The following is a 12,897-nucleotide window of genomic DNA, read 5'->3' as shown; positions in this document are numbered from 1 at the left end:
CACGAGTTTCGCATTAAGAACCGTTGTTATTCCCTTGCAGTAAATTATGCTTCTCATTGTGATTGATTGTTCGTGGTAAAATCGGCGAATCTCGGATGTGTAGGCGACGGTTGTTAATTGCGTATGGAGGGTATCGAGAAACGGCCTCCGTGGCACGAGCCTTTTCTTCCCTAGAAAACACCTCGTTAGTTCCTCCCTACTTGCTTTACCAGTAACTCGCTCTCTCGCAAGTCACTAATGAAATAACGTTGAGCCCACTTAAGTTCACTACAATAATAATTACAGGAAATCGCATTGACAGTCGCTCACGGGTTAGTCCGTGATAAGGCAATTTTTCGAAATGATTCGAGGTTAGAGAAAATACGAAAAAAAAATGAAGAAAAAGATTAAAAAAGAGAAAATAGAGGATACTACATAAGCTTCGGATAAAAAGTACAAAGGGCATGAGAAAAATAAGAGAGGCTGTTTATCGAAGAAAATATTACTCTGGTACAAGGAAAGGGTTAAGAAAGAACAATAGCAAAAAAAGAAATTTCTACCCTCTAGTAAGGTCGCACTGGGACAATTTTCATCTTGAGAGTTTCCAGATTTAAGAATGCACTCCTGCCCGCTATCAGCCCCATCGTTACCGCTATGGCCCAGTTCTTTTTATATTTTCTCTCTTTGCCTTTGGACTCGCGAGATTAGAGACGTTGCTGGAGATGAGTACAGGAGCACACGGGAGGCTGTGTGTCGTCTCGGCTGGTTAGAGAGAAATGAGAGAGAAAAAGGAGAGCCTGACAACAACAAGGATAAAAGCCGCACACTCTAATTGTGCACTGCTCGAGCAGCCCTGCTTGAGGGATTTTAAAAGAGCCCAGAGTTCCATACGCGACACCGCAGCCATGTTTCACTGGTATCCATCTCCTCACCTGGTTCACGTGCTTACTTCGTTATACAGGTTGCGCAATGACATGCTACCCAGACAAAGCTCAAACCTTTTTCGTGCAATAATCACTTCTTGAGGACCCTGACTTTCTTACAAGATGTATAAAAGAAAGTTGACTTTGATCTCATACTTTACTATTTTACATCAGCAGAATGAACTCTATCCTAACAAGCGTCAAATTGTCTCATCCTCCACTGACAGATACAGCTGTCACGATTGTGCAATTATAAGACGTTTTTAACCGGATGTTACAGAAATTTACAAAGTGAATAAAGCTCGAGACTTCCGGTGGTTCTGTGATGAAGTCATTCGTATATGCTATGGTACGTATATAGATATAGATAGTTTACCAGCCACGCCAATCCAACTTTTACGTAAATACAAGAGCGCTCGAACAAAAGCCAGGCGCTTGACAAAACGTGGATTCTACAACCGCAGTGCTAACTACTAGCTAATAATTAAATGCACCGGCTATCCTGAAGCCGTCGCTTAATCCTTTCGTTATTCGCAATGGCTATAACGTTGGCGTAGGTTATTTGTCGCTCGGCTACCAAGAGAATCACCGTTCGAATCGTTGAAAGGATATTCCCTGTGTGTGAAAAACTGAAAAAGACTCTTTCAAGAAGACGCGGTGTATACTATCTTAAAAAATATTTCAAGCTCTTGACGGTGCACACGCCTTAGAATTCCGGCAGTGTAGCAGAAATTATGTGAACCGTTCGTTCTATAGCCGCTTCGTGGTCCTGGGCTGTTTTTATTGGTACGGAAAGTGATGGTAATTAATAATGGTGAGGTACACCGTGTAGGGTATAAGGTACGTGGTGTGATTTATGGAGGCGTAATGAACCTTGTGCTCCGCTGCGGGAGTCTCGGCCAAGGGAATCAGGGAGCAACGCGAAACTACCCAGGCGTAGGGTGAACGAAGTAGTGGACGAGGGTGAGGATGAGGAAGAATTTGAGCAGGGCACGATTTCGTCTTCAGGTGCAATAACGTATGTCCGTCGAAGTAGGAGCCACAGCTGCTGAGGACGTCTTACGTCTAACGCAACACATAACGCAGCAAGGCGCCCGTATAGACATACAGCTATATCCCTTATATGCAATCACGCGAAAAAGGGGGAAATACGAAAATAAAAATTTTATCAAATAGAGATTGGATGCTGTGAAATTTTACCAGAAAAGAAAGACACGAGCAGGGACGTGCGCAAAAAAAAAAAATTTGCATTCGTAATTGATTTTTTGTTCAATGCCCCACAGGTAAATAATCGCAATGAATAAAATTGAAGCAGAGCAGAATTTCCTGGATGCACGATACCAAAGCACGTACCTATGAGCACATTTTTAATGTTAGGTTAGGTTACGCGAAAAATCCTTGGCTCAAGTAAAATTTATGCCAGGCTGACCAAATGGCTCGACTTCGATATTCATGGACGGGAGTATATGCATCCTGAGCTTCACTGCTTTATATTCCATGGCCGAGCAGCTCATAGTTATACGTATCATATATTCTTCGAAGAACCCGTTCAAACATTCAAGGAAATGGAGAGAGAAGGTAGTCGAGCTTCCCTTAGGTCTACAGTAGATAGAGCCTGTATGCATATTGCTCAACGAAAGTATTTATTCGTATCTATCTTCCGGCTACTGGTAACTTACGATAATACGTCTACCAAGCGCTGGTACTTACCTAACGCAAAGGTAATACCGATCGATCGGTCTGGTTTCTCCACACGGAAACGTTTACCTACCCGTCCACTTTCAGCGTCCCAGCTATTTCTTTTCGGGCTGAATAATCTCCAGTGAGGTTATACAGCGATGATACTAGGGCTGCCTGACCTCATTTGCAAAGCATTAACTAACGATGAAACAGACCAAAGGATAATACCAGTAGATACCCAAACCCGGTATAAACGATATATATGTATATGTATATTCTAATTTACATTTTACTACGATTTAGGAAAATAGTTATTCACCGTGTAAACCCCTCACAGTAACATTAACCAAGCTTATATATATGATTTTTTTAACGTACCAGGTAATTGTACTACGGTTCTTGTCTTTTTCTACGCCCGGATATTTAATTTGAAAAAATTTACAAAATTGCCTAGTCTGGTTCCCGCACCTAGTCCGACCCGATTCATTTTCATTTCTACCACCGACCCACGTACAGCTGTACAAGCCTGGAATTGTTCTCTCAACGATAAAACGAAAGAAGTGGACCGATCACGTGAAACGCCAGAGGTGACCAATGTTCGTTGGCGATCGACAATTTGACTGTGCTGTAAGTATAGAATGGGAACTGTAATCCAAAGGCCACTTAGTCTGTTTCTGCGATATCGATGCTCTACTGGACAAAGGGGTGGTCGGTGCTCATTTACTTAATTGCGTCTATTAGTCGACGGCCAATGGTCAGTCCGACAGGCCGTACAGGGGGAAGGCGACGGGTAAGGGGTAGAGGCAGTACTTCCCATTGTGCAAATTATCATTCGTGGCCGTAACGACTCTGAAAGAAGAATAAAAGTGCAGAGATCGGTGCGGTGAGAATGCGCCAGCACGGTATGTGACGTGCCGGTGAGTATCGCGACAAAGCGGAGCCGCACGCATTCCCGCTACCCTCGTATCCTGGAGTTTCGTTCGATCTTCGGATATACGCCGCAGCCTTTGTCACGGAACTTTACGGGGGATAATATAAGGATATAACATTAAAAAGCTCTCATGGCTTTCACCAAAGTTGCACGGCGAATGAATAGACACGATGAAAAATATTTCGAGTTACGCTTCTCTTTATATATATATATTTTTTTTTATTTTTATTCAAGAGCGGTTCCATCAAAATGCATTGTTATACAGGTCCAGGAATAATTAACAAAATGTGGCCAGCCGGCGGCCCAACGGGTATTGCGAACGATTGTCGCTGAAACGCAGTTTTCACCAGTAACGCCGCCAGTGGAAATAAAGAAATAATCGCGGGTTATTATTTATACGTGAGCAGCCGCGTTGTACAACATTTCCGACAGCGCGGTAAAACAATGGAGGACGGTTGAAGCTAACGAGAGACCCGAAATAAATGGACTTCTAGCGTTATCGATCGAGATATGTATTATTACGAATTTTCCAATGGAAGATCGTCAAATGAGGATTAAATATATTTATTAAACTTTAAATAAAGAGTCTCACCTCTGTAAGCCCGATCGATATAGCTGACTTTAAATTCAGCTTGTGCTTAGCGATGAATGAAGATTTTAAATGACTGGCGGCTCATCTCTTGAAAGCGAAATAACTGTCGTGAGAGTGGCGGGGTCAGAAGAAAAAAAATTGCGCACTTGTACCGTTATGAATCGCTCTCAATGTAAGCTATTCGGATGTGCACATTTATGTATGCAGCCAGCACCGCAGGTGAACACTACGTGCAATATAACCGGTGACCAAAATAGAGTATCATGGATCCACTCTAATTGCTTCCTCGTTTATTATTCCATTAAGTACTTTAGTCTCACCACTCCGTAGAACAGTGTCAAGTTATGTACGACGTGAATTATTCAGCGGGGGAATGTAGCTTTAATGACCATATATGCGCAGATTTACTCAAACTTCATTGTTGCCACTGTTCGTAACGAGCGAAATATGCCATTTGGTTGCATCCATAACAATTTCTTCTTATAATGATTCCATCTCGTGAAATGAACCATTTCGGTCGCTGCATTAAACTACAATCCTTTTGTTACGTGCGAATCATTATTGATAATTACCGGTCTGTGCTTCGTGGCTTTTTTTATGATTTAGCGCGCAATTCGTGAAAAACTTCCGGATTCTCTACATTTAAGAAGAGGCATTTGAAGATGTCGTTATAAAAATTTGAATAGTATTCGCAGGCTCTCTTGCAGTCCGGTGAAAAATTCACTTCCAAAAGAACTGGTTGTATTTCTTCGTTCTTCCATTCCAGCATTAGGTCAACTGCGTAAACTGCTCTACTTTGAGGATTATGCGCTATTCCCTTTGGCGGTTCCGCAGCAATGGCGGCCTCGAAAACATCTCTTAACATTTCAAAAATCTTTGGTTCTGTGGATTCTTTCCATGAGAAATTGGGATATTGCTTTTCCCATTCTTGAATGAAATCCACACACTTTATGTGACAGAGCGGAGTACCTTCCGCGTAATTCATTACTGTAAAATGTTGTTCGTAAACGTCGAAGTTATTTAACGCGAATTCCTTGTTTGCAAATCTTAGAAAAAAATTTGAGTAAGCGTAGACTTTTAATGGTTTTATGGATTTTAATAGCACGATGTATCTGACATCGAATTTGACTTTGCCTATGTCTGATCTTGTGTACAGGACTGGATTAGATATATATTTTTGAACAATCTTTGGTCCTGTGCTAGGTAATCTTAATATGTAAAATAAGTTATTAGTAACATGGGTGTCTAATCCTCTTGCTAGATTCCATGGTTTACATATCCAATGATTCTCCAAACCTTTGGATTCTCTTTGTTGGTAATAAGAGACAAATTTTACTAGCTCCGTAACTAAATTAAATGTTGTTGGCACCCAAGATGGATATGTTTCTAATGTTTCTGTATCGTACTGTCTGTCCATTGCTTTTCTTCTGCATATAATGGACAGCAAATCTTTTATTGTCAAGACATTCTCAAATGGAAATTGGTTTATAAAAACATGAGGGGAATTAATACTCAGTTCATTGTAATCTTTGAAATGGCGTGTCAACCACAGAATATCCGCGTCCTGTGCGTTATTGACAATTTCAAATTCAGAATCTGTAAGATATTCATTAACGAATACATACTGTGAAAATACTTTCAGTTTTACTCCGGGTGGACGACGATAACTTTCTACGTCTATTGCCTCAGGTAAGGTTTCTTTGATATGACCTGCTAAAAAATAGCTTTCATCTGGTTCGGTTCGAACGAAACTCTCGTCGATGAAAGAACTGTCTTTCCATGGTAAAAGTAGAGCTCTTTTCTTCTCAGGATCATTTGTTTGACCTTCTACAAAGTCCCTGGTAACTTCTTCTTCGTATTTTACATCTTTTATAAGAAATAAAAGGGTGTATGTAACTCCTTCTGGTATATAGAAGAAAGGTATTGCTCTAAAGTTTGGTTCATCACTGTGATTTATTGCCGAACCCAATTCATCCATGATATACCAAATTGGCATTCGATCCTCTATTGTTGCAGCATTTCCTAAGCTGAACGACTGGTTATATCTCCACATTTCGAAAAGTACAAATTCCATTTTCTCATCTTCAGCCCTGTCACTGTCAAAACCCATGAGATTACACATACGTTCTAAGAGTCCTGGAACTTGAGACAAATGTTGCCTCGCATTATTCGCATCATAGGTCCAAGCATGATCCACCAAATAAATATTATTTGGATCTTGAGCAGAAATTCCATTTTCTACTGAGACTAGCAATGTCCATATAGGATCTGTTGGATTTCTTTCAGAATCTTCATAGTCAATTCGTGCGAGTTGAAAAATAAGACCAGAATCAAAAACCTGGCCACTTAATTTCTTAAATAATGTCTCCCAAAATATTTTGGGAACTCCTGATGAGTGAAGCTGTGGTTGATGAATTTGTAGGAATTGATGATAAAGTCCAATACCATCCATACTGTACAATTATTTTCTGTAATAACAAGATAAGATTCCTCGATATCGTTTTATTAGACGTATGAAATGCGAAGCGAAATCAAATCAGAATAAGTATAAAACAATTCTTTATCATGCACAATTTTACAAAAGACAAATGACACATACAGTAGCTTTATTTTGTTAAAAGGCAATACAAAGACATTATATTCGTGCTAAAATTCGTACCTTAGAATTAATTAACTACAATTAAATTTTAATCATCAACTCGTATTCGCTCAATACTTTAGGTTAACTTAAATCCAACCGAACACGTGCATTAAACTTTATATCAGATTCATACGGTCGTTAAACGTCAAGTGAGCAGCACCATTTGGCATTTATAAAGGCTCTATCACATTCTTCAAAGTGCGTTCGAGCAGCGTTCCGACCAATGGTACAACGCGTTCATAGGAACTCATGTTGAGTACCATTATTTCTTAAGAATCCTTTCTAACAGATTATTGGTTAGCTCTAAAAGAAAGTTTACACAATGTCCAACCGCAGACCCAGCATCAATACTACAATTTTAGTATATGTATAAATTTATAGTACAAATTAGGAATAGTATTCCAGGCACATAAATACTCTAGAACGAACAGATTTAGGGCCGGTTCCACAAACACGGTTTATCGTTTAAACTTCTTTTATCTTCAAAATACAAATTTCTGATTGGCTCGTAGCGGAGATAAACCGAGTTTAAACAATAAACCGTGTTTGTGGAACCGGCCCTTATTAAGACTCGATTTAACTTAACTGCGCAATTAATATATTAAACTTGTGTTGGACAAATCGGGCCTAAGCTCTAACAGAATCAAGGTTTTTTTCAAAATAACAATTGTGAAAAACTTAAAATTAGTCTAAACACACTTAAATTGATCTAAAAAATAAGTAAATAAATATTTTTTCGTATTTGTATTAGTAATTTTAACAATTAATTAAATGTTAGGTGAGAAGGTAATCGGATTTTACCGGATATTGGTTCACATGTTAGTCACAATGGTCGCCTGAAGCCTTCCTATTGCCGCTTCTGTCGACACGAAGCCGGGTTGAAATAATAATCAGGTATGTTTTAATGTTAATTATTTACAAGAGATTTTTCATAGGTCACACCGAGGTAAAAAATTGGGTTTCAAAATTATTTTGATTATAGTATTATCAAGATTTGTAAATCTATTATTACCTATTTCTTTATGAGAAAGTAATATACTTCAATGAGTCTAGACCGCGCGCTATAGAACTACACGTGGGGTTTTAATGCGATAGTAATTTCAAACTGTTCCTTAATATATGAAATAATACATTCATTACAAATCATTAAAATTTTTACGTGCAGTTTAGAAAACAGCATTGATAGACATATTTTTTTTTATATATATAACGACATAGGTGTGAGCAAATTTTGAATAGAATTTTTTTTCTTTTATAGTTTTTCAGAATACGTTCCGTTAAAACCGTAAGAATGACCAAGGTGAAATCCAGTACGAAAAAAGAGCCCAATACGCCGAAGGGAAATATCAAAAGTATTAAAGAACCAGTTATTGGTAAAAATAAAACGCCAAAATTCAAGAATACACCTACAGGCAAAGTAGCTCTGATCAATGGCTCTACTCCTAAAGGCGATGGAAAGAAGAATTCATCAAAGATATCTGCACAAAATGGTAAAGGGCAGAGTCCTCAAAATAAACAAAACAATTCCAACGGTAAGCAGAATTCACCAAAGAATAAGAAGAAACTGACTGTACAAGCACAGAAATCACCTGGTGACAAACAGAATATTAAGAAAAGTGGTTTAAATCTTGAAAGTGAAAATGATTCTGATTCTGATATAAATGAGGGAATTACCATCAAGGAAGAAGTTAGTGGTATTGAAGACCATGATGAGAGCGATGAAGAAGACGATGATGATGAAGATAAACCTGGGCTGACTGATATTCTAGGAGATAGTTTGGCTAATGAATCAGATGAAGATGATGATGATTTTGAAGAGGATGATGATGAGGATGAGAATGACGACGCGTTAGATACAAAACATAAAGGAGTGAAAATGTTTAAGGGGTTGAAAACACAACAGATTGCAGAGACGATTGAGAGCGATAAGGATGGCGAAGAGGACAATGATAATGATGATGACGAAGATGATGATGATGATGATGATGATGATGATGATGATGATGATGATGATGATGATGATGACGACGACGAGGAAGAAGAAGTAGAGTCAGGTCCAGGACTCAAGGTATTGTTAGGAAATAGTCTTGCTGATGATGATGATGATGACGACTTTGATGAAAATGATGAGGATGATGATGATGAAGACATTACTGATGAAGATGAGGAAGAAGAAGAAGCTGCTTCCCCAGCTAAGAAACAGAAACAATCTCCAACAATTATAAAGAAGAAGGTACCAGAGGATAGCATTGACGATGATGACGACGATGATGAAGAAGAGGATGAAGATGAGGGTGAGGGTGAAGGTGAAGGTGAAGATGAGGATGTTGATACGCCTCGGCTAACAAAAGAAGAAATAGAGGAACGTAACAAAAGAAGTATATATATTGGCAATGTTCCAAAAGATGTAACAACAAATGAAATTAAAAAAGTTTTTAGTAAATATGGACCAATAGAAACTATTCGCGTCCGAGGTGCTATACCAGAAAATCCAAAAATGTCATTTAAAGGAGCTGCCATAACAAAGAAAATTCATCCAAAAGTTTCTACTATTCACATGTTTATATTGTTCAAGTCGGAAGAAAGTGTACAGAAGGCTTTGGAAATGAATGGAAAACAGTTAAACGGCAATTTTTTGAGGGTAGATATATGCAGAACAGTCAAAGATGGTTTATATGATACAAAAAAGGCTGTATTCGTAGGGAATCTACCATTTGGTAAGTCTTGAAATGACAATACACATAATGTGAAATATTAATGCTAAAAGTAAATTATCAACTATGTGTGATTTTAATGTTTGTTTCAGATGCTAACGATAATATGATATGGACGCACTTTGCGGACTGTGGCAAAATTACCTCCGTGCGTGTTGTAAAGGATAAACAAACCGGTGTTGGTCGTGGTTTTGGTTACATTAATTTTGAGACTCCTGACGACGTAACCCTTGCTTTGAAATTAGACGGTTCAAAGATTGGAAACCGTGAAATCAGAGTAAAATTGTATGAGAAAAGGGCACCCAACAAGAACTGGCAAAATAAAGGAGGCAAAAGGCAGTTTCAGGGTAAAAGACAATATGGTGGATCTCCTAAGAAATTTAAAAATGATTCGGGCGACAGTAACCAGTCTAGCCCAAATGACCGACGTAAAGCAGGACAGCGGTCTCAGGGTGAACAACAAAGACAAAACACTGAGGGAGGAAGTCCTCGTGGAAAAGGCCGTGCTTCATTTCAGGGACAAAAAAGTGATGTAAAAAAAGTGTCGCAAAAAGGCAAATTTGAGAAGAAGAAGAAGATCATGGCTGCCAAATTAACGTCCAAACCGAAAAAGCCAATGGCGAATTAATGTTAGCAAGGGTTTCTGTTATTTAACCTTTCATATGTTCACCATCTCTTATTTGTTATATCATTTTGAGGCATCTGAACCTTCCATGTACTCTTTATCTTACAGCGATTTAAAGTATAACGTAATTTTATTTGTATCATTTCCATTAAAAATGTTTACATATGTGTCTGCAGTAAGTGTGAATGCTTTGATGGAATGTATATAAATGTGTCAGTGAGTGGATGGTATGCGACATGTATTTTTCAAATACAAATTTTAGAAGTCAAGAATACCTCTTCTTTTCTTTAATGTACATATAATACCTAAATGTTCTCACTTTGTGCCAAACTTGTTATCTTATTATGCAATTGCAGAGGAAATTGCTTTACATTATTAAATGCACATTCTTTACAAAATCGTTTAGTATAAAAAATGCTACATCCTAAACATACGGATTTGTTACATACACTACAGTCACCACCAAGAACCAAAACTTCTCCTCTGTTTGGTAAACTAAAAGGGTCTTTCATTATATAACAGTTTTCGGAATAACATATCTGCTTTGAGAAGGGAGGTTGCGATCCCTTATAATCGAAATGTTCATTTAAATGACAGAAAAAACACTTGAAAGTTCCACCAGGATCCTTTTTGTCATCTGCTACTGTAGTGCTTGAAGAATTCTGATTCTTGGAACCACCACGTGTGTCTTGCGACGTACTAGCCTCCTTGTCCATCCTAAAGGATAAATAAAAATTTTGAAAATAAAAATATAATTGAAATTTTGCTTTTATATAATAATTTATTATTACAAGCATACAACAGAAATTACTAAATTTTCTATTGACATCTATGATACAAAATCACAGTGCATTCTATTACGAATTGAATTTACAACGTTTCTTAACTATCTGCTGAGATCTTTTCGTTACGGAGTTCTTGTGCCCACCAAAGTGGTCTTATAACTTTCAAAGTAACGTCCGAAATTATGAGAGTTTTGGCATTTCGAGCTTCTGCTATTCGTATCAATCCTAAACCAAATGTCTTCTCCCTTCCTCTGAACTTTCCAACAACTCTGCCAGTTTCATCATAAATTTTCTCATCATACTCCAAAGTTTTACATGGAATTTGATCAAATATTATAGGCATTAGACGCTTTCGAACAACACCTGTATGATGTGTTCTAGCTGTCAGCTCCTGACCAATATAACATCCTTTATGGAAACTTATGCCATGTAAATAGTCACAATTTATTTCCAGAGGAAATGGTTTGCCTGGAGGTAAGTCATCTATACCTTCTCCTATACCTAGTTTATATCGAAAAGCTTTATAGTTCATAAGATTCTCATTATTGGTTGCAACAGGTCCCAAGTGTTTGATAATTTCATCTTTGCTTACATTTGATTCTGTTAATATTCTCAAACCTAAATCAAATAGTCTTGGATCTTCGTATAGTCTAATATTATCAATCTGTTTACTTGATCTTCTGTTCAATGTGCCACATGGAAGTATTCGGCCCTCCAGTTGCGGTTTACCATATTCACTTATATTGTTTTTATCAGTCGGATTTAAACAGGAATCAAATGCAACCCATATTTTCATGGTATCTTCAAGAGAATCTATATCTACTTTTCGTCGTACTTTAAACATCTTCAAATGCTTTTGTAGCTGGCTTACAATTTGTGAGTCACACTCAATATAATAAACTTCATTTTCTTCCCCTCTATATATGATTGAATCATACATAACTCTACCTTTTATATTTAGAAAGAGAGCGTACATATTTGCAGCCCCTTCTTCAAAATGTCGCATATCATTTGTGATCAATCCTTGTAAAAACTCTGAGACTTTAGAGCCTGCTACTCTTACTAAACTTCGATTCTCAAGGCATTCCAATACTCGTGAAGTTGATTGCATAGAATTATATCTCACTGCATTAATATCATACCAATGAATCCCAATAACATTGGTTCGTACAAGTGGATTCCTCAATAGACGAAGCATGTTCATACTAGATTTATTCATCATTTTCGTGTCAAACTCTTTTTTTACTATTTATGCATTTATTATTATTCTATAGTTCACATTATACATTCGATGACATTACACGTGTGCAACATGAGTGACTGAACATCCAACTAAAATAATTTGTATATTAATCTTGTAACCTCTCTTTCTCTCCAGAGCTTATGAGAAAATCAACGTTAAAATATATATTTAACAAATTAGGCTTACATTCTTCTTGTTATTATGTTCACCGAATCGTAATAGCAATCTTATACGTCAATAAATCATTTTACGTACTCATTTCAGCAATAATATATAAATCTTTAAAACATAGATATCTCTAGCCATTCACCAGAACGACTCACCCAGTATATACAGAAATATCTACTAGTCTTCTACTACTTATCTTCGGTAGATGCACTCTTCTCATTCAACAAGTTACCGATTGATGTAAATAAAAGCAGAAAAGTTAGTACCTAATGCACTCTATACCAAATATTTCAAAACAACTAAGGTACGATGCACTATATATCTAACAATTCGCCAACAATATTATATTGTATGTATGTACAACTTGCCTAAGAGAGAGTAGCATAAGCCAAGTATTCAACATCTTTACGACTTATATCACAAGGGTCCCAATTGTAACATAAAAGCACTCCTAAAGCATTGCTACATATTTCAAACCAATAGACGATTAAAAATCTCTTAGTACGTACCACATAGCTTTCAACAAGGCTAAGAAAACATAGTACCTCTACTCGTAATCAAATAGTCAGCAACTACCAACAGAATTTCGTTCTCCACATAATCCAAGAAGCATAGA

The 12,897-nt window shown here is 37.4% G+C and overlaps 4 protein-coding genes across 4 annotated transcripts; 1 reads left to right on the top strand and 3 right to left on the bottom strand.

Moving 5' to 3' along the window:
- Positions 1-3,730: 3,730 nt before the first annotated feature.
- LOC107265843 (tubulin--tyrosine ligase-like protein 12) lies at positions 3,731-7,384 on the bottom strand. The gene is made up of 2 exons (XM_015735702.2): positions 6,765-7,384; positions 3,731-6,573 (listed from the first exon to the last, which is right to left on the bottom strand). Exon 2 carries the CDS (start codon positions 6,555-6,557, stop codon positions 4,701-4,703), a length of 1,857 nt encoding a protein of 618 aa, XP_015591188.1. The 5' UTR covers positions 6,558-6,573; positions 6,765-7,384; the 3' UTR covers positions 3,731-4,700.
- Positions 7,385-7,500: 116 nt separating this feature from the next.
- Positions 7,501-10,357, top strand: LOC107265842 (nucleolin). Its single transcript, XM_015735700.2, has 3 exons — positions 7,501-7,640; positions 8,005-9,463; positions 9,553-10,357. Exons 2-3 carry the CDS (start codon positions 8,038-8,040, stop codon positions 10,086-10,088), a joined length of 1,962 nt encoding a protein of 653 aa, XP_015591186.1. The 5' UTR covers positions 7,501-7,640; positions 8,005-8,037; the 3' UTR covers positions 10,089-10,357.
- On the bottom strand, positions 10,197-12,814 carry LOC107265845 (cysteine-rich DPF motif domain-containing protein 1). Its single transcript, XM_015735704.2, has 2 exons — positions 12,437-12,814; positions 10,197-10,802 (listed from the first exon to the last, which is right to left on the bottom strand). Exons 1-2 carry the CDS (start codon positions 12,499-12,501, stop codon positions 10,391-10,393), a joined length of 477 nt encoding a protein of 158 aa, XP_015591190.1. The 5' UTR covers positions 12,502-12,814; the 3' UTR covers positions 10,197-10,390.
- On the bottom strand, positions 10,924-12,450 carry LOC107265844 (putative transferase CAF17 homolog, mitochondrial). The gene is made up of 2 exons (XM_015735703.2): positions 12,300-12,450; positions 10,924-12,202 (listed from the first exon to the last, which is right to left on the bottom strand). The coding sequence occupies exon 2, from the start codon at positions 12,090-12,092 to the stop codon at positions 10,968-10,970; it is 1,125 nt and encodes a 374-aa protein (XP_015591189.1). The 5' UTR covers positions 12,093-12,202; positions 12,300-12,450; the 3' UTR covers positions 10,924-10,967.
- Positions 12,815-12,897: the final 83 nt, after the last annotated feature.

The sequence above is a fragment of the Cephus cinctus genome, unplaced genomic scaffold (assembly GCF_000341935.2).
Source record: "Cephus cinctus unplaced genomic scaffold, Ccin1 Ccin1_scaffold0240, whole genome shotgun sequence".
Classification (NCBI taxonomy): Eukaryota; Metazoa; Arthropoda; class Insecta; order Hymenoptera; family Cephidae; genus Cephus; species Cephus cinctus.
The sequence above is the reverse complement of the archived record's forward strand: the minus strand, read 5'-3'. Positions and strand labels throughout refer to the sequence as shown.